This window comes from Stenella coeruleoalba, assembly GCF_951394435.1.
Source record: "Stenella coeruleoalba genome assembly, chromosome: 14".
NCBI classification, from domain to species: domain Eukaryota; kingdom Metazoa; phylum Chordata; class Mammalia; order Artiodactyla; family Delphinidae; genus Stenella; species Stenella coeruleoalba.
Window position 1 is genome coordinate 14,161,940 of NC_137160.1, and position 21,642 is coordinate 14,183,581.

The 21,642-nt window shown below is 38.7% G+C and overlaps 1 protein-coding gene and 1 long non-coding RNA gene across 2 annotated transcripts in view; one reads left to right on the forward strand and one right to left on the reverse strand.

Moving 5' to 3' along the window:
- CDH20 (cadherin 20) overlaps positions 1 to 21,642 on the reverse strand; it is a gene marked incomplete at both ends in the record, with an annotated part of 60,166 nt that overhangs the window by 14,598 nt on the left and 23,926 nt on the right. The window contains 2 exons of the mRNA XM_079943099.1: positions 1,834 to 1,970; positions 14,850 to 15,103. Coding sequence (XP_079799225.1) covers positions 1,834 to 1,970; positions 14,850 to 15,103 — 391 coding nt within the window. The remainder of the gene's footprint in view (positions 1 to 1,833; positions 1,971 to 14,849; positions 15,104 to 21,642) is intronic.
- Positions 1 to 21,642, forward strand: part of LOC307197324 — a 202,818-nt gene that overhangs the window by 14,143 nt on the left and 167,033 nt on the right. The gene's annotated exons all lie outside the window — the stretch shown is intronic.

Consider the following 21,642-nt stretch of genomic DNA (forward strand, 5'->3'; position numbering starts at 1 on the left):
TGGCACCAACAAGCTCTTTCCCCAGGAACTATACTTGGCATCCAGCTGCCATATCTTTGAACTGTGTCTGTGAGCATTTGTGCTTTTTTTTTGCTCATCTGTTAGCAAGATGTGTCCTAATGTAATTGCTTCTTCGTTTTACAACATTTTGCCTTACAAAAGGTTTCATAGGAACACTTTACTTTTGGATAGTGGGAAAACCTGTAATCAGTTCTTTGAATTACTGTTTCAGAAGGTTTCAAGTTATTCATGGGATTACAGATAACACTGCACATTTATTTCCACCTAGGGACTAAGGGAGATAGTATAGGACACACCAAATCTGTATCTTTGTCTGGGGTAGGAGAAGTTACTCGTAGTCACTTACGGGGAAATATGTCCTTTTGGTCTGTCTGTTGCTTGGCGTTACCACACAAAGATAATTTCACAGCCCCACTAGTGCCCCTCCTGCCTTTTTCTGTTTTGGCCACCATCCCAAGAAGACAAAATAGAAATCATAAGACAGAAATTATGCATAGTAAATAATTGCATTAAACCTCAGAATGCCCTGTTCTTTTGGTTCATTGTTTTTCTTCTCTCCCAAGAATGTCTATTCTGTGTTTTTCCCCTGAATATTTCTATTGCTTGGTTACCAAAAGTGCTGCCATATTTACATTTTTTTCATTGTAACTTGGTGCTTGTTTATACAAGGAATAATGAAAAATTCAGAAAAACGTAAGAATAAATGTGATCCATAGTCCTACCACCAGAGAGCTCCATTACATGTTATGTATTATATTACATGTGTCCAAACTCTCTAATACACACACACACACATACACACACATGCACTGAAATTAAAGAAAAGAAAAATGTTGAATTTAGAGCTTTAATATTTTAGGGCAGGATTATTCTGTATCATTGAAATATACTTTGAAAGCATGGGTATTAATATCAATATCATAGTCTCATTTTACTGTGTGGCTGTACCATAATTTATTTAATCAAACTCCTATTATTAGACATTTAGGTAATTTCCCCCTATTTTAAAATAACAATGCAGTGGACATTTGGGTACTTAAATCTTTGTTAATATTTATGATTATTTCCTTAAGATAATTATTAAAGGAGAATTCTTGAGAAAAAGAGTATGAATATATTGGGGTATCTTAATACAAAGATTAGTTACCAAATTGCTCTCATGAATGGCTGTACATACTTCTGCCAATATGTTAGTATTTGTCATTTCCCTTAATCTTTCTCATCACTAGGTGTTATGAAAAATATGCAATGTAGTAGTATATAATCTAATTTGTGTTGAGATTATAATAAATATGTTAATTTAGTTTTTGTTAGTTTTCAATTTTATTTTTAAGTTTATGTTAATAAATCTGTCTTTTGCTGTAAGATGTCTGAAATTCTTAAATGCATGTATGTGTATATGTATGTGTGTAATAAGAGTGATAAGTTATAAATGTTTCCTTTCATCCAATAATAATATTTTATACTATTTGTGCATTCCTAATCTTATTAAAGATTGAAAGCCTCTTGGAGTTCTCAGGAGTTTTCCCTTTTCTTCATATAGAAGTCTAACTCTTTGATTTAAGGATGCTATTTTTTGTGCTGCTTTTGCATGTTTTATTTGTGTGTTTTTATCTGTAGCGCAGGATTAGGTATATAGAAGATCCTCAATAAGTATTTGAATTAATATATTCATTCACTTGCATAAACCAGGATTTCCATTCCTTTCCATAAAGAAGATAATTTTTGTTTCAACAAGCTCTAGAAACTTCCACTTTCTCCAGTGCTTCTATTTTGTCACTATATGGAGAGCAGTTTTTTTGTTTTACTTACTCATTTCCATAGCAAGGACAGTGATATTATGCCAAGAAAACTCTTCTCGATCAAGAGGTCTTGCAGTCATTAGGGCACCTGTTGTAATGTCAACATAGAAGAACCTTCCAGGGTCACTGCTTCTGTCAATGGAATATCTGCAAAAACAGAGATTACACACATCGTTTTATTTGGATAAGCATACTGTGGCATATTCCATAAGAGAACTGAGTGCATGCCATGTGAAACAGGATAGTTCTCAGTTATGGGCACTTGGAAGACTGCATTGCTGTTTTATCTGTCCAAAAACCCTCCCCGCCCCCCCAAAAGAAAACCCCAAACACAAAACAACAACAAACTATTACTGCTTTGATTTCCTCATTCATAAAATGAAATAAAACAGGGTACCAAAGAGTTAGGGTAGTTTCACGCTTTTTAAAGATCAATTTCAGCTATTTAAAGCTTAAAACTGCCCTAAGACTTTTGGGACACTCTGAATGTCCGCCCCTACATATCTTTGTTCAAAAAAAATTTTATTCAAATAAGTCCAGAAACGATAAATGGGAACTGGAAAAGGTGTAGTTACGTGGTTCTGGTTCCTGTAAGTTGTATCACCTATTGAGGAGGAAAGATTTGAATCAGGTCTTTTGTAAAGATACTAATGACCTGCTGTCAAACACACTAACGGTATTTGCTAGATGGGATGTCCTTACCTATGGAATGTTACTAGCAAGATGGACCAGGTCTGTCTAGGTTGCTTATTGTAAAGAAGCCTGGAATTTATGAATTTATTGGGCGCAGCGTGCTGGAAAATGTCACGTGAGCTATGTAATTAATGGGGTATAAAAAGCAGATGTTCCAGAATCAAAATGGCTCCTTCTGTTCAAGCATTGCACTTCATCCTTTGCTTACACTTTTCATATTCAGTGTGGACCAACATGCATCCTTATACAGGAAAAAGAAGGATAGTTACAGGCACCTACACCTGACAGTTTCAGACCTCTCTAGGGAAAGAATGCTTAGCTCATATTTTGCTGTTGTTTATATCCTTTGAGTCCTTATTTACCTTGATACTGTGTAAGACCTGTAATTCCTGTTGAATCTGATTTGGCAGTCTGACCCTTTGTATTATCTCACCTAAGTTGTCTTACCTGGTTTCCATATTAGGAGATTCACTAAGTATGGAGGGAGTCTCAGGCATCTGTATGTTTAAGAACCTTCATAAGGGATTTTGATATGTAGCCATGATTGAGAACCATCCTTTAGAATCTTATATAGTCCTTGGTAATGGCCAGTAGTTATGATCGCTGCTGTTTATTGAATACTAGGCATTTTATAGCTTCTTTTTACAAAAACATGCATATATTTTTAACATCTTTATTGGAGTACAGTTGCTTCACAATGCTGTGCCAGCCTCTGCTGTACAACAAAGTGAATCAGCCATATGCATACATATATCCCCATATCCCCTCCCTTTTTTTTTTTTTACATCTTTATTGGAGTATAATTACTTTACAATGGTGTGTTAGTTTCTGCTTTATAACAAAGTGAATCAGTTATACATATACATATGTTCCCATATCTCTTCCCTCTTGCGTCTCCCTCCCTCCCACCCTCCCTATCCCACCCCTCTAGGTGGTCACAAAGCACCGAGCTGATCTCCCTGTGCTATGCGGCTGCTTCCCACTAGCTATCTATTTTACATTTGGTAGTGTATATATGTCCATGTCACTCTCTCACTTCGTCCCAGCTTCCCCTTCTACCTCCCCATGTCCTCAAGTCCATTCTGTACGTCTGCATCTTTATTCCTGTCCTGCTCCTAGGTCCTTTAGAACCATTTTTGTTTTTTAGATTCCATGTATATGTGTTAGCGTATGGTATTTGTTTTTCTCTTTCTGACTTACTTCACTCTGTGTGACAGACTCTAGGTCCATCCACCTCTCTACAGATAACTCAATTTTCTTGCTTTCTATGGCTGAGTACTATTCCATTGTATATATGTGCCATATCTTCTTTATCCATTCATCTGTCGATGGACACTTAGGTTGCTTCCATGTCCTGGTTATTGTAAATAGTGCTGCAGTGAACATTGTGGTACATGTCTCCTTTTGAATTACGGTTTTCTCAGGGTATATGCCCAGTAGTGGGATTACTGGGCCATATGGTAGTTCTAGTTTTAGTTTTTAAGGAACCTCCATGCTGTGAGAGTGGCTATATCAATTTACATTCCCACCAACAGTGCAAGAGGGTTCCCTTTTCTCCACACCCTCTCCAGCATTTACTGTTTGTAGATTTTTTTTTTTTTTTTTTTTTTTTGCAGTACACGGGCCTCTCCCATTGCGCAGCACAGGCTCCAGACGCGCAGGCTCAGCGGCCATGGGTCACAGGCCCAGCCGCTCTGCGGCATGTGGGATCTTCCCAGACCGGGGCATGAACCGGCGTCCCCTGCATCGGCAGGCAGACTCCCAACCACTGCGCCACCAGGGAAGCCCTGTTTGTAGATTTTTTGATGCTGGCCATTCTGACTGGTGTGACTTGATACCTCATTGTAATTTTGATTTGCATTTCTCCAATGATTAGTGATGTTGAGCATCCTTTCATGTGTTTGTTGGCAATCTGTATATCTTCTTTGGACAAATGTCTATTTAGGTGTTCTGCCCATTTTTGGATTGGGTGGTTTGTTTTTTTGATATTGAGCTGCTTGTATATTTTGGAGATTAATCCTTTGTCAGTTGCTTCATTTGCAAATATTTTCTCCCATTCAGAGGGTTGTCTTTTCGTTTATGCTTTCCTTTGATGTGCAAAAGCTTTTAAGTTTCGTTAGGTCCCATTTGTTTATTTTTGTTTTTATTTCCATTTCTCTAGGAGGTGGGTCAAAAAGGATCTTGCTGTGATTTATGCCATAGAGTGTTCTGCCTTTGTTTTCCTCTAAAGAGTTTTATAGTATCTGGGCTTACATTTAGATCTTTAATCCATATTGAGTTTTTGTGTATGGTGTTAGGGAGTGTTCTAATTTCATTCTTTTACATGTAGCTGTCCAGTTTTCCCAGCACCACTTATTGAAGAGGTTGTCTTTTCTCCATTGTATATTCTTGCATCCTTTATCAAAGATAAGGGGACCGACCATATGTATGTGGGTTTTTCTCTGGGCTTTCTATCCTGTTCCATTGATCTATATTTCTGTTTTTGTGCCAGTGCCATACTGTCTTGATTACTGTAGCTTTGTAGTACAGTCTGAAGTCCAGGAGTCTGATTCCTCCAGCTCTGTTTTTCTTTCTCAAAATTGCTTTGGCTATTCGGGGTCTTCTGTGTTTCCATACAAATTGTGCAGTTTTTTGTTCTAGTTCTGTGATAAATGCCATTGGTGGTTTGATAGGGATTGCATTGAATCTGTAGATTGCTTTGGGTAGTATAGTCGTTTTCACAATGTTGATTCTTCCAGTCCAAGAACATGTTATGTCTGTATCATCTTTACTTTCTTTCATCAGTGTCTTATACTTTCTGCATACAGGTCTTTTGTCTCCTTAGGTAGGTTTATTCCTAGGTATTTTATTCTTTTTGTTGCAGTGGTAAATGGGAAACACTCCCATTTCTCTTTCAGATTTTTCATCATTAGTGTATAGGAATGCAAGAGACTTTATGTGCATTAATTTTGCATCCTGCTACTTTACCAAATTCATTGATTAGCTCTAGTAGTTTTCTGGTAGCATCTTTAGGGTTCTCTATGTATAGTATCATGTCATCTGCAAACAGTGACAGTTTTACTGCTTCTTTTCCGATTGGATTTTTCTTATTTCGTTTTCTTCTCTGATTGCTATGGCTAAAAATTCCAGAACTATGTTGAATAATAGTGATGGGAGGGGGCAACCTTGTCTTATTCCTGATCTTAGTGGAAATGGTTTCAGTTTTTCACCATTGAGAATGATGTTGGTGTGGGTTTGTCACATATGGCCTTTATTATGTTGAGGTAAGTTCCCTCTTTGCCTACTTTCTGGAGGGTTTTTATCATAAATGGGTGTTGAATTTTGTCAAAAGCTTTTTCTGATCTATTGAGATGATCATATGGTTTTTATCCTTCAGTTTGTTAATATGGTGTATCACACTGACTGATTTGCATATACTGTAGAATCCTTGCATTCCTGGGATAAACCCCACTTGATCATGTGTATGATCCTTTTAATGTGCTGTTGGATTCTGCTTACTAGTATTTTGTTGAGGATTTTTGCCTCTATGCTCATCAGTAATATTGGCCTGTAGTTTTCTTTTTTTGTGACATCCTTGTCTGGTTTCAGTATCAGGTGATGGTGGCCTCGTAGAATGAGTTTGGGAGTGTTCCTCCCTGTGCTATATTTTGGAAGAGTTTGGGAGAGATAGGTGTTAGCTCTTCTCTAAATGTTTGATAGAATTTGCCTGTGAAGCCATCTGGTTCTGGGCTTTTGTTGGAAGATTTTTTTTTTTTTTTTTTTTTTTTTTTTTTTTTTTTTGCGGTATGCGGGCCTCTCACTGTTCCATTGTGGAGCACAGGCTCCGGACGCGCAGGCTCAGCGGCCATGGCTCACGGGCCCAGCCGCTCCGCGGCATGTGGGATCTTCCCAGACCAGGGCACGAACCCGTGTCGCCTGCATCGGCAGGTGGACTCTCAACCACTGCGCCACCAGGGAAGCCCCTTGTTGGAAGATTTTTAATCACAGTTTCAATTTCAGTGCTTGTGACTGGTCTGTTTATATTTTCTATTTCTTCCTGGTTCAGTCTCAGACGGTTGTGCTTTTCTAAGAATTTGTCCTTTTCTTCCAGGTTGTCCATTTTATTGTCATATAGTTGCTTGTAGAAATCTCTCATGTTCCTTTGTACTTCTGCAGTGTCAGTTGTTACTTCTTCTGTTTCATTCTATTGATTTGAGTCTTTTCCCTTTTTCCTTGATGAGTCTGGCTAACGGTTTATCAATTTTGTTTGCCTTCTCAAAGAACCAGCTTTTAGTTTTATTGTTCTTTGCTATCATTTCCTCCATTTCCTTTTCATTTATTTCTGATCTGATTTTTCTGATTTCTTTCCTTCTGCTAACTTCGGGTTTTTTTTGTTCTTCTTCCTCCAGTTGCTTTAGGTGTCAGTTTAGGTTGTTTATTTGAGTTTTTTTCTTATTTCTTCAGATGGGATTGTATTGCTATGAACTTCCATCTTAGAACTGCTTTTTCTGCATCCCATAGGTTTGGGGTCATCGTGTTTCCATGGTCATTTGTTTCTAGGTATTTTTTGATTTCCTCTTTGTTTTCCTCAGTGATCTCTTGGTTATTTAGTAGTGTACTGTTTAGCCTCCAATGTGTTTGCATGTTTTACACTTTTTTTCCTGTAATTGATATCTCCTCTTATAGTGTTGTGGTAAGAAAAGATACTTGGTACGATTTCAATTTTCTTAAATTTCCCAAGGCTTGATTTGTGAACCAAGATATGATCTACCCTGGAGAACATCCCATGAGCACTTGAGAAGAAAGTGTATTCTGTTGTTTTTGGATGAAATGTCCTATAAATATCAATTAAATCCATCTTGTTTAATGTGTAATTTAAAGCTTGTGTTTCCTTATTTATTTTCATTTTGGATGATCTGTCCATTGGTGAAAGTGGGGTGTTAAAATCCTCTACTATGACTGTATTACTGTCAATTTCCCCTTTTATGGCTGATACCATTTGCCTTATGTATTGAGGTGCTCCTATGTAGGGTGCATAAATATTTACAGTTGTTATATCTTCTTCTTGGATTGATCGCTTGATCATTATGTGGTGTCCTGCTTTGTCTCTTGTCACAGACAATTTTTATTTTAAAGACTCTTTTGTCTGATATGAGAATTGCTACTCCAGCTTTCTTTTGATTTCCATTTGCATGGAATATCTTTTTCCAATTCCTCACTTTCAGTCTGTATGTGTCCCTGGCTCTGAAGTGGGTCTCTTGTAGACAGCATATATATGGGTCTTGTTTTTGTATCCATTCATCCAGTCTGTGTCTTTTGGTTGGAGAATTTAATCCATTTACATTCAAGGTAATTATTGATATATATGTTCCTATTACCATTTTCTTAATTCTTAGTTGTAGGTCTTTTCCTTCTCTCGTGTTTCCTGCCTAGAGAAGTTCCTTTAGCATTTGTTGTAAAGCTGGTTTGGTGGCGCAGAATTCTCTTAGCTTTTGCTTGTCTGTAAAGCTTTTAATTTCTCCGTCAAATCTGAATGAGATCCTTGCCGGGTAGAGTAATCTTGGTTGTAGGTTCTTCCCTTTCATCACTTTAAATATGTCTTGCCACTCCATTCTGGCTCGCAGAGTTTCTGCTGAAAGATCAGCTGTTAACCTCATGGGGATTCCCTTGTATGTTATTTGTTGCTTTTCCCTTGCTGCTTTTAATATTTTTTCTTTGTATTTAATGTTTGATAGTTTGATTAATATGTGTCTTGGCGTGGTTCTCCTTGGATTTATCCTGTATGGGACTCTCTGTGCTTCCTGGACTTGATTGACTATTTCCTTTCCCATATTAGGGAAGTTTTTAACTACAATCTCTTCAAATATTTTCTCAGTCCCTTTCTTTTTCTCTTCTTCTGGGATCCCTATAATTCGAATGTTGGTGTGTTTAATGTTGTCTCTGAGGTCTCTGAGATTGTCCTCAATTCTTTTCATTCTTTTTTCTTTATTATGCTCTGCGATAGTTATTTCCACTATTTTATCTTCAGTTCACTTATCTGTTCTTCTGCCTCAGTTATTCTGCTATTGATTCCTTCTGGAGAGTTTTAAATATCATTTATTGTGTCACTCATCATTGTGTGTTTGCTCTGTAGTTCTTCTAGGTCCTTGTTAAACATTTCTTGTATTTTGTCCATTCTGTTTCCACGATTTTGGATCACCTTTACTCTCATTACTCTGAATTCTTTTTCAGGTATACTGCCTATTTCCTCTTCATTTGTTTGGTCTGGTGAGTTTTTACTTGCTCCTTCATCTGCTGTGTATTTCTCTGCCTTCTCATTTTGCTTAACTTACTGTGTTTGGGGTCTCCAGGTTTGTAGTTCCCGTTTTTTTGGTGTCTGCCCCCATTGGGTCAGGTTGGTTCAGTGGTTGAGTAGGCCTCGTGGTGGAGGGGACTGGTGCCTGTGTTCTGGTGGATGAGGCTGGGTCTTGTCTTTCTGGTCGGCAGGACCGTGTCCGGTGGTATGTTTTGGGGTGTCTGTGAACTTATTATGATTTTAGACAGCCTCTGTGCTAATGGGTGGGGTTGTGTTCTTGTCTTGCTAGTTGTTTGGCATAGGGTATCCAGCCCTGGAGCTTGCTGGTTGTTGAGTGGAGCTGGGTCTTAGCATTGAGACGGAGGTCTCTGGGAGAGCTCTCGCCATCGCCGATTGATATTACATGGGGCTGGATGGTTTCTGGTGGCCCAGTATCCTGAACTCGGCTCTCCCACCTCAGAGGCTCAGGCCTGACACCTGGCCAGAGCACCAGGACCCTGTCAGCCACACAGCCAGGTATGTGCGGAGTTTCTTGCCTTTTGGGAAGTCTGAGGTCTTCTGCCAGTGTTCAGTAGGTGTTCTGTAGAAGTTTTTCCACATGTAGATGTATTTTGATATATTTGTGTGGAGGAAGGTGATCTCCATGTCTTACCCTCAGCCATCTTGAAGGTCTTCTTGGGTTTAAACTTGTAATCACATAAATTTGTTAGATCTCAGAGGGGAGTCACTGCATGCCCTGCAGGGCCACAGAGGAAGGTCCAGGTTTTGGTTGGGTGGCAAAGACAGGAGCAAGAGGAAACTCTAGGCCAGAGTCTTTAATGGGGTTTCTGAACTTGAGTTTACTGGGGAATAGCAGAGAAACTGCAATTCTAGAAGGCACAATGTTGCAAGTTACAGGCCAGTCTGTGGAGAGTTCAGGATGGGCTGTATTTATCTATAGCTTCTTTTTAAATTCTACAGGATCTCTAGGATGTAGGTATTATCTCACCTAACAGGAAACTAGGACTTAGAGAAGTTAAGTCACTTTCATACAGTTACACAGCTAATAATTTGCAGCTAACAGTAAGATTTGAAACATACATGTGTTTATATATAAACTATTGTATATGTAATATACAGTAAATTATATATAAATGATTCTCTTTCTTATATATTATATATATATAAGCTATTGTAACATATTGGGTTCTAAATTCCATTTAAAGTTGCCAGCGGTTGCAAACAAACCTATTTTCAAAACAGAAATAGAGTCACAGATGTAGAAAACAAACTTACGGTTATCAAGGACAAAGTGCGGGGGGGAGGGATACATTGGGAGATTGGGATTGATATATACACACTACTATATATAAAATAGATAACTAATAAGAACCTACTGTATAGCACAGGGAACTCTACGCAATACTCTTTAATGACCTATATGGGAATAGAATCTAAAAGAGTGGATATATGTATATGTATAACTGATTCATTTTGCTGTAAACCTGAAACTAACACAACATTGTAAATCAACCATAATCCAGTAAAAATTAATTTAAAAAAAGTTGCCAGCGGAATTCCCTGGTGGTCCAGTGGTTAGGACTCCGGGCTTTCACTGCCGAGGGCCCAGGTTCAATCCCTGATCAGGGAACTAAGATCCCACAAGCTGCGCAGCATGGCCAAAAAAAAAAAAAAAAAAAGTTGCCAGCAATTGCAGTCTCTATCTTAAAGTTGTTGAAACTGGGAAATACTGCCCATTTGATGGGAGTAAGTAGTTTCTTTACTTTAGTGCATTGTTTTTCAATCTGAAATAAATATGGTGGGTTGTGACTAGTGTAGAAAGAACATGTATATGTATGCCAGACTGTATTCCAGTAAGGGTAAATATTGATGGTAAAACTTTTGTTTCAATATAAATAAATAAATAAAGTATATACCAGTATATGTATTATTTGGTAAAGTATTTTGTTTCGAGTATTTATTTTTTCCTGCAGAGATTCAGGATGACTGTTCAGAGAATTAGGAATTAAAGGGAAAGGTTACCACTAAAGGCTGGAGGAGTTGGAAACATTTCAGTTCTAACTCTCCAAGTGTTGGGAAATTTAAATAAGTAAAGTAATGCTTCTCTCTGCTTCTGACCCTGTTACTGTAGCCAGGCACTGCTCTAAACATCTTACCTGTATTGACTCATATAATACCCACAATAAACCTATGAGGTAGGTACTATTTATCATCCCCATTTTACAGGTGAGAAAACTGGAGCATGGAAAGGTTAAGACATTTACCCAAGGTTGCACGGCTGGGAATCAAACCTAGGCATATGGAATGTATGAGATTGCTTAAGGAAACAAAGCCTTAACTGTTTTTTGAAGATAGATTAAGCCATGATAGCCGACAGTTGACTATTTAATAAAGAATAAACACATGCCTACAAAGTTAATTTAAAATTAACTGGAGCGTTTTTTTTTTTTTTAGGTATAATTAGTGATTTAGTTTTAAAGTTTACTGGCTATTTTAAGATTTGAATTTATCTTAGAGAAAAAATACTGGTTGGCTCCTGACAGTCTTTTCTTTCAGCTCCCCAAACAGGAGAAAAGCCAGCCATTCAGCCCACAGAGCTGTAACCCTGATGGCAGCTCTCCAAGTTGTAGGCATAATGCTGAGGGGAGAGGCAGCCTATGATGAACCAGCTTCCTGCATTCAAACCTACAAGGCCATAGCAAATGTCACAGATGGTAGGGGAGATGGAATGATGGAAATAACTGACAGAACCCATGACAGTACTGCCGCTGACACACTGAGAGGAAACGCTGCAGGCCTGCCTCAGAGAAGCCTTCCTCAAGTGGAATTCCTCTTCCATTTCCCAGGCGGGGCCTGAATTGAGGCAATGATAGCATTCATTACTCTGAATGGGACGCTGGGCCAATTTTCAGGACTCAAGAGAACAAATTTAAAGGCATAGATACAGATAGAAAATGAGGAAATTGGGACACACTAGTGAATTACGTAGGTGGTTTTCCTTTCTCTCATCATAATATTCTCATATGTATAGGCATAACATACACATACAGAACTGCCTTCAGCCAACAGTAGCTGGTGTTCGTTGAGCTCCCTGCTTGTTTACTTGGCTGAGGACATTCTCTGAATTTAGGAGTGCTTTTGGAGGTAGGGTGTCATGGACAGGCTCCCTGAATCCATACACACTCTAGGAAGGCACAGGGCGACAAGCTGTTTCCATACGAGCAGGAGCCTATTTCAGTTGCCTAATGGTTCAGTTTCCTGCTTGCTAGAAATTCCTTGAGCATTTATTAAAAATTTAGGTGATCCAAACATTGTAATTTTCATGTACATATAACTAAATCTGGAGACTTAGTTTTGGGCTTTACTAATAAATGATGACCAGCTTATATGCCTGAACACACCATAAACTTTCTAGAAATGAGATTATAAAAGTCCTGATAATCTTTTTAAAAAGTTCAGTGACCTTTTATCCATAGCATTTGAACCTCAGGTGGTATGTTGTTTTTTGGGTGATTTAATATGAATTTTCTTTTTAGGAATGTGAACCTCATTTATTTGCAACAAAAATGCACAAGATAGACAAGTGGCATATGGCATATTCAAATTATTTTTAAAAGAAAATAACTTTTATAGTATAAATAAGGAGAAAACAAGCAATTTGGTGAAAGATAATGTAGGAAAGTACTTTCCAAATGGGTTTATTAAGTAATAGCCAGAGATTTGACTTCTAGTTGCTTTTCCTTCTCAGAATCCAGGACCCCTGGTGTTCTGCTTGGCTCCAGAGACCATTCTTTGTTCCTGTGGGACAGTACAAAGGGTCAGAGACTCTATCTCACAATATGAATTCTGTTCCTTCTTTCCAGCCGAAATGCAGAGGGACGATTATCTCTAGTTATGATAAGTGGAATTCTGCTTTATCTTCTGTGCCTGAACGCTTATCGTGTTTATCGTGTTACCTCCAGGCCTGTGGCTGTTGCCTTGTTCTTGCCAGTTTCGCTTTCAAGACCTAGAACCCTGCACTAGAATAAGCCCAGTGGACCCTGCTCTATGCCTCCCGCCTATTCACTCTTGGATTCCTCCTGACTGGGATGTATTGGACTACACAGGCACCCTACTATAGACCTCCCTGATGTTAATTGCATCAGTGCCATGCCAGCCAACTGACAGTTTTCAGTGGCTCATCATCTGAAGCAGCATTTTCGGTTAGCCAGACAGGATTCCCTCATTTTGTATCCTCATTTTGCTCCATGCCAGCAGTGGATCTAGGCCTGCTGGTGTTTCTCCTTCCTTCCTAGATATGTGTTGAGATAACGACTTTAGTCCTGAATAGTGCACATTTGCTCTAGGGGTGTGTGTGTGTGTGTGTGTGTGTGTGTGTGTGTGTGTGTGTGTGTGTGTGTGTGTGTGTGTGTGTGTGTGTGAATTTCCTTGTTTCTTGACTGCTTTCAGTCTCTTTTGCTTGTCATTTAGTAGTGTGACTCCTGACAAAATCATTTTTCCAGTGCTTACCATGTAGGAGTCCAGAATCAGTATCTGGAAAGAAGATGTGGAAGCATCCACTGGATATTCTGATTGACTCTTTTAGAAATGAGATCTGATTTTTTTCAAACTGTGCTTGTTTTATTTCAAACACTTTCCCTCCATAAAGTTTTATTGTCTAGAGTTTTTTCCCACAGTAGTGTCTCTGATATGAATAGATTAATCAGAAGATAGATATATATTCTTGGCTTCTGATATAACTATAATATTTATATTACAAATATAAATTTATAATAGAATTGGTTTCATTTGTGTTGTTGTTTTGGGGATAATATTCCACTAACTTCTATTATACATTTAGAAAGCTTAAGGTTGAAATATCACTTCTATAAAATTGTTACAGCTCATAAAGATTAGTTTTCTTCTAAAAATCAAATATCAGAATTCAAGCAAAATAATTTTAGCCATTTTAATGCCTGAAAATGTAAAATGTTTGCTAATTGGTTAGAGGAAGCAGATTTCCCCCATATGGTTAAACTCAGGAGAGACCCATCTTTATTAGACTACAAAAGCACATTTTCATTAAATACAAAATGGCATCAGGTGAGGAAGGTAACCGGCTGACAGAAAAGGCCTTTGATGAATCAGGGTGTGTTTAAAATGTGCTATCTGCACTAAAGCCCTAGATCCATTTGTGTAGCTTTCAACAATTAACGTGACAGATGGCCTCAAACAGCCTTGGAATCCTGATCTTTTGTGTCAAGCTTCAGAGGCTTGGCAGTTGCTCTGGAAGGTTGAAGTGTCAATCTGTCCACCAGCGGTTTGCACTTTGGTTCCATAGTCAACAGGAGATGGCCATGGCTATAAGAGCAGCTCTCTACCCCTCCTGAGGGCGAAGCATCTAGGTTGGAATCTTGATGTTCAAAACATACTTTGGAGAGGTTGTTATGTGGGCTTGCAATAGAAAGCCACTCTACATGGCATCAAAGCTGTTGACAACAGTAGTAGTTTCTGTGTCTGTTCTTTGTATAGTATATGGAAATATGTGTTTATATATGTGTTTTCCATTTTTTAAAGTAAAAAAATCAAAGGTTCATAAAAATTAAAAGAATGTACAGTAATCACCTTTATATTCACCACTAAGATTCAACGACTTTTAACGTTTTGACATCTATGTATCTGTCTATTTGGCAATATCTGGGGACTTTTTAGATTGTTACCACTCAGGGGATGCTACTAGCATTTTGTAGGTAGAGGCTAGAGATGCTGCTAAACATTGTACAATACATTGAACAGGCAGCCCCCTCAACAAAGAATTATCCACCCCCAAATGTCAATAAGGCCACAGTTGAGAATTGAGAGGTGTGTGTATGTGTGTTGCTGAACCAGCTGACAGTGAGTTGTAGACATAATGGCACTTCATTTTAAATAACATGAAAAGTCCACATTATTTAAGAAGAAAAGAATTTAAAGAAATAGGAGAGTGTCCAGAGATGGAAGAAGCAGAGAAAAAGTGCTAGAAAATTAGATATAAGGGAAGATTCCAGGATATAAGAGTAAGGTGAAATGTGTAGAAAAACCTGATTGAGTTGTTGGTCACATCTGGATCCTTGGCAGAAATGATCTGTATGGTTGTTCCAATTGCCACATCTTCAGGTACCTCCACAAAATAAAAGACAGGTTCAAACACAGGGGGCTCATCCACATCTTCCACACTGATGTGCACTGTGGTTGTGTCCTGAAATGGGCCTAGGTTCAGAAAACGCATCTCTAGGTGAGGATTGGCTCCCTCCACTTTTAAGGTGTAGCTTTTCTTGGTTTCAAAACTCAGGGGCTGAAAGTAATGACAGGAAAATAGATCAGTTAGGAGCATATACGTCAGGGTTCTAAAGGATGGATGATACTGCTGGCTAGTGGGTAGATTCTCAAATGCATTAAAATGGTGGAAAAGAGGCAAGAGGAAAAATAAGGGAATTTTTTCTTTTGTTCCATGGTTCTCGGAACGCGGGCCTCTCACTGTTGCGGCCTCTCCCGTTGCGGAGCACAGGCTCCGGACGCGCAGGCTCAGCAGCCATGGCTCACGGGCCCAGCCGGTCCACGGCATGTGGGATCTTCCCGGACCGGGGCACGAACCCGTGTGCCCTGCATCGGCAGGTGGACTCTCAACCACTGCGTCACCAGGGAAGCCCTGTTCCATGGTTCTTGGTCTTAATGTCACTTTCAACAATTTGGGTAAAGAAAGTAAGGAGGATGCTAAAGGAAGCCATTTTGCTGATGAAGAAAGGCACTGAACCCTGGGCAGTGCTGACTTAACTTGTCTACTCTTTAATCAGCATGGTCATCTTTAGAAATGCTTGTTCATTTGAAAAGGTGTCATGATAATTAAGAGAGAGTTTGAGTTCTGTTTCAGCATATCCATACAACTGAGGCCTAGGCTTTTCTGTTTTCTTTGAAAAAACCCAGTTCTTGAGTACAAAGGCAATAGTGATTTTATTCCAATAAACTACCAATAAACACCTCACAAAGGTTCTCAAAGCACTGTGTCAGATCAATATTTGTGTGTTTAGTTTATCGTAGACAATCTTTTTTAAAAACCTAATCCAGTACCTCATTTTACAATGAAAGAAACTGAGACTCAGCGAGCTAGCAGACTGGCCTAAGCTGATGTGGTTACGCTGTGTCAGAGTAGAAATGCTGCTCTTGATCTGTAAATTCCTCATTCAAGGCTCACCCCCAAAAGTTTAACTTTGTCTAATAAAACCCCATGTCATAAAATATAACGTTTTTGGTGTTTCCTTTTTTGGATCTATCTCTACCTTCAGAATGTTTTATGTCAAAATAAATACAGCACTTTAGGGCAGAAAGTGGACTTGAATGCCATCTCAAGAATAATCCATTTGTGTTTCTTTTTTTTAACTGACAAAAATGTATAAAAGTTTAAAGCAACACTTACCTCAAAATATCATTAATAATTTAAAAAATGATGGAAACTCAATTCTATAATTACAGAGGATAGTGAAGCAGTTACTAAAGCTTAAAAGTCACATGTCAAGTTGGTGATGACAAGTTTTTCTAGCTAAACATTTCATTCATTTGTCCCTTTTTCATAAAATGTGCTGAATGTCAGCACATTCCATGTTAGAAAGAGGCATGTGTCTAAGCAACTGGTTTGGTTTTGAGAAACAAACAGCAGTAGGAATTGCTTTAACTGAATTTGTTATTTTCAAATTCTAACAAAAAGTTTTTTGTTTGTTTTGTTGCTGTTGTTGGTTTACCACTGGTCCTGTATTTACTTAGCACCATACTTTGTACTCTTCGTTTCATGGAGTCCATCGTTCCCATTTGAACGAAGTGGCCATTTCCACCAGCCGCCCTGTGTCTGTAGTTCTTAGTCAAAAGGCAGGGTTTTCATAAACAGGGAAATCTGCCACTCAGGTTTCAATAAATTTGAAGGAATAGGTTTACCAGTTTATTTTATTTATACTACTCTTTTAAGTCTAGACATTTATCTTTCCTGGTAAATTACACTGTATTCTTTTAGAATTCTTTCCTTATGTAGAAGTAACCCAGAGTGGACACTGATTGTTTATGTTAGGTTTGAGCTAGGCAAAATATGTTGTTCCTTTAATTTTAAGTCATTTTTCTAATTTGGTATGAATTTTGTAAAAATTAAGATGTAACTTACATACATTAAAATTCATCTTTTTTAGTGTAAATTTTTGTAGGTTTTGACAAATGTATACAATTATGTACGTGTCTCCTATGATAATTAAGATATAGAACAGTTCCATCACCCCATTATGCCCTGATCAGTACCTCTTTGTGGTCAGGTCCCACCCCCCTGGCACCCATTGATCTATTTTGTGTCCCTTTTACAAGAATGTCATATAAATGCAGTCATTTAGTAGGTAGTCTTTTGAGTCTGGTTTCTTTCACTTAACATATGCATTTGAGATTCATTCATGTCATTGTGAATGTGGAGTTTGTCCCTTTTATTGTCAAGTAGTATTCCATTGTATGGATGTACCACAGTTTGTTTATCCATCCTCCACTGGAGGTACATTTGAGTTGTTTCCAATTTCTGATGGTTATGAATAAAGCTACTATGAACATTTGTATACAGGTTTTTGTGGGAACATAGGTTTTCATTTCACTTGGGTAAATACCTAGGAGTGGGATCATAGGATTATTTGGTAAGCATATTTTAAATGTTATAAGAAACTTCCAAACCAATTTTCAAAGTGGCTGTACCATTTTGCATTCCCACCAGGAATGTATGAGAGTTCTGGTTGCTCCACATCCTAGTCATTATTTGGTTTTGTCAGTTTTTCTGGTTTTAGCATCCTACTGGCTGTGAAATGGTTTCTCATTGTGGTTTTGTTTTGCATTTCCCTAATGCCTAATGATGTTGAGCATCTTTATATCTTCTTGAAGAGTTCTTTATATATTTTATATTAAAGTCTTTTATCAGACAGGTGATTTGCAAATATTTTCTCCCAATCTGTGATTTATTTTTTCACTCTTTTATCAGTGAAGAAAAGAAACTCTTAAAGTCTCATTTATCACATTTTATTTTGTAGATTGGGATTTTGGTGTCATATCTAAAAAAATTACCTAATCAGGGTCACAAAGACTTTCTTCTCTGTTTTCTTCTAGAAATTTTACAGTTTTAGTTTTTCACATTTAGGTAAATCATCTATTTTGGGTTTATTTTTGTAGCTATGAATCAAGGTTCTTTATTTTTTTTTTTGTATACAGACATACAATTTTTCTAGCACTGTTGAAAGACTAGAGCGAGTTTTTAATTATTGTTAAAATTTCTTTTTAAATAAGTTACTCAGTGATTTTTATATTATTTAAGATTATTGTCTCCCTTAAATAATTTTATTATTTAAAATTTAAAGAAAACATTGCCTTAAATACCCTAAACTTTAAATTGCCCATAATTGATATGAGTTTGACATTTCTGTCTAGAAAAGTTTTTGTACTTGTTTTTACATATTTAAATAGTAAATCAAAGAGTAGTAATGTCTGAGAACCCAAGTTAAATTCAAGAAATTTCCTAGAGTTGGAGCACGTAAAAATGAAGTTATTATATCCTTGAAAATTGAGTAATGAAGATCATGTTACAAAATAGTAATGCAGTTCCCCCTAAGCAGCATTAATCATTCCCTCTTCTTTTCCCATAGCACTTTGTCTTACTTCCGTTATGGCTCTTCTTATTTTGTATTATAAATATTTCTTTCTGTGTTGGTTGCCTTCATGATACTAAAGGGCAAAGATTATGATTTAGTCAGATTTTTATTCCCCAGTACCTAGGGAGGGACTAAAACCCAAAAATGTTGTTACATTGAGTAGTGCAAAAGTGTTTCAGTGTATTAACATGTATTGATACTAGTTGAGTGATGATATATACAGACGTTACGTTGCCATATTTCAATGATTTAAAGATACACATTTTTTTGTATTTTGACATTTTGGAAATAGGGTTGCTTCTCCAATTGATAGCATCTTATAATTGCTGCAGGCCCAACGAGAGGTAGGATATAGTTGTCACCATTTGTGCTAGCCAAACCTGGTCAAAGTCGTTCATGTACTTCGGTTGTGTTCTGCACTTGTTGGTAATACATGTGTTGAACTTTACTGCCTTCTAAAATGTCTTCAGAAAGATTGTATTATGATTCAACATTGAAACAAAAGTTGCTGTGTAGGTAAAATGGTATGGAAACAATAGCAGGGAATAAATCTGATATTAGTGAAACAAATATGTCTGTGTCTGCAAGGGCTTTTCCAGTAACTACAAACAAAGGAATGAGAAAGCATTGTATCATTCAAATTAGCAGGAGGTTTTTGTGTGTGTGTGTGTGTGTGTGTGTGTGTGTGTGTGTGTGTTTTAAGTGATATATAAAACAGTGATGGGGGATGTGTCAGGGAGGACCTTCAAGATGGCAGAGGAGTAAGACGTGGAGATCACTTTCCTCCCCACAAATACATCAAAAATATATCTACATGTGGAACAACTCCTACAGAACACCTGCTGAATGCTGGCAGAAAACCTCAGACTTCCCAAAAGGCAAGAAACTCCCCATGTACCTTGGTAGCGCAAAAGAAGAAAGGAAAAACAGAGACCAAAGAATAGGGATGAGACCTGCACCTCTGGGAGGGAGCTGTGAAGGAGGAAAAGTCTGCACACACTAGGAAGCTCCTTAACTGGTGGAGATGGGGGGTGAGTGTGGAGGGAAGCTTTGGAGCCACGGAGGAGAGTGCAGCAACGGGGGTGCAGAGAGCAAAGTGGAGAGATTCCTGCACAGAGGATCAATGCTGACCAACACTCACCAGCCTGAGAGGCTTGTCTCCTCACCTGCCAGGGCGGGTGGGGGCTGGGAGCTGAGGCTCAGGCTTCAGAGGTCAGATCCCAGGGACAGGACTGGGGTTGGCTGCGTGAACACAGCCTGAAGGGGGCTAGTGCACCACAGCTAGCCGGGAGGAGTCTGGGAAAAAGTCTGGACCTGCTGAAGAGGCAAGAGCCCATTGTTTTGGGGTGCATGAGGAAAGGGGATTCAGAGCACCGCCTAAATGAGCTCCAGAGATGGGTGTGAGCCACGGCTATCAGCTTGGACCCCGGAGACGGGCATGGAATGCTAACGCTGCGGCTGCAGCCACCAAGAATCCTGTGTGCAAGCACAGGTCACTCTCCACACCTCCCCTCCAGGGAGCCCTGCAGCCCGCCACTGCCAGGGTCCCGTGATCCAGGGACAACTTCCCTGTGAGAACAGATGGTGTTCCTCAGGCTGTTGCAACATTTTGGATTCTGCTGCCGCAGGCTCGCCCCGCATTCCATACCTCTCCCTCCCCCTGGCCTGAGTGAGCCAGAGCCCCTGAATCAGCTACTCCTTTAAACCCCTCCTGTCTGGGTGAAGAACAGATGCCAGAGGGTGACCTACGTGCAGAGGTGGTGCCAAATCCAAAGTTGAACCCCAGGAGCTGTGGGAACAAAGATGAGAAAGGGAAATCTATCTGTGCAGCCTCACGAGCAGCGTGTTAAACCTCCACAGTCAACTTGATGTACCCTGTATCTGTGGAATACCTGAACAGACAACGAATCATCCCAAAACTGAGGTGGTGGACTTTGGGAGCAACTGTAGACTTGGGGTTTGCTTTCTGCGTCTAATTTGTTTCTAGTTTTATGTTTACCTTAGTTTAGTATTTAGAGCTTATTATCACTGGTAGATTTATTTATTGATTTGGTGGCTCTCTTCCTTTTATTTTATATATATACATATATATTTTTTCCCTTTTTCTCTTTTTGGGAGTGTGTATGTGTATACTTCTTTGTGTGATTTTTGTCTGTATAGGTTTACTTTTACCATTTGTCCTAGGGTTCTATCTGTCCGTTTTTTATTAGTATAGTTTTTAGTGCTTGTTATCATTGGTGGATTTGTTTATTGTTTTGGTTGCCCTCTTCTTTTTTTTTAAATTACATTTTATTTTAATAATATGTATTTTAAAATTTTTATGTTAATAACTTTATTTTATTATTTGTCTTTCTTTATTATTTTTTTCTTTTCTCCCTTTCTTCTGAGCTGTGTGGCAGACAGGGTCTTGGTGCTCTGGCCAGGTGTCAGGCCTGAGCCTCTGAGGTGGGAGAACCGAGTTCAGGACATTGGTTCACCAGAGACCTACTGGCCCCATATAATATCACTCGGTGAGAGCTCTCCTAGAGATCTTCATCTCAACGCTAAGACCCAGCTCCACTTAGTGACCAGCAAGCTCCAGTGCTGGACATCCTATGCCAAACAACTAGCAAGACAGGAACACAACCCCACCCATTATCAGAGAGGCTGCCTAAAATCATAGTAAGTTCACAGACACCCCAAAACATACCACCAGACACGGTCCTGCCCACCAGAAAGATAAAATTCAGCCTCATCCATCAGAACACAGGCACCAGTCCCCTCCACCAGGAAGCCTACACAACCCAGTGAAAGAACCATACCCACTGGGGGCAGAACCCAAAACAACGGGAACTACAAACCTGCAGCCTGTGAAAAAGAGACCCCAAAGACAGTAAGTTAAGCAAAATGAGAAGACAGAGAAATACACAGCAGATGAAGGAGCAAGGTGAAAACCCACCAGACCAAAAAAATGAAAAGGAAATAGGCAGTCTACCTGAAAAAGAATTCAGAGTAATGATAGTAAAGATGATCCAAAATCTTGGAAATAGAATGGAGAAAATACAAGAAATGTTTAACAAGGACCTAGAAGAACTAAAGAGCAAACAAACTGATGAACAACACAATAAATGAAATTTAAAATTTTCTAGAAGGAATCAGTAGCAGAATAACTGAGGCAGAAGGACGGATAAGTGACCTG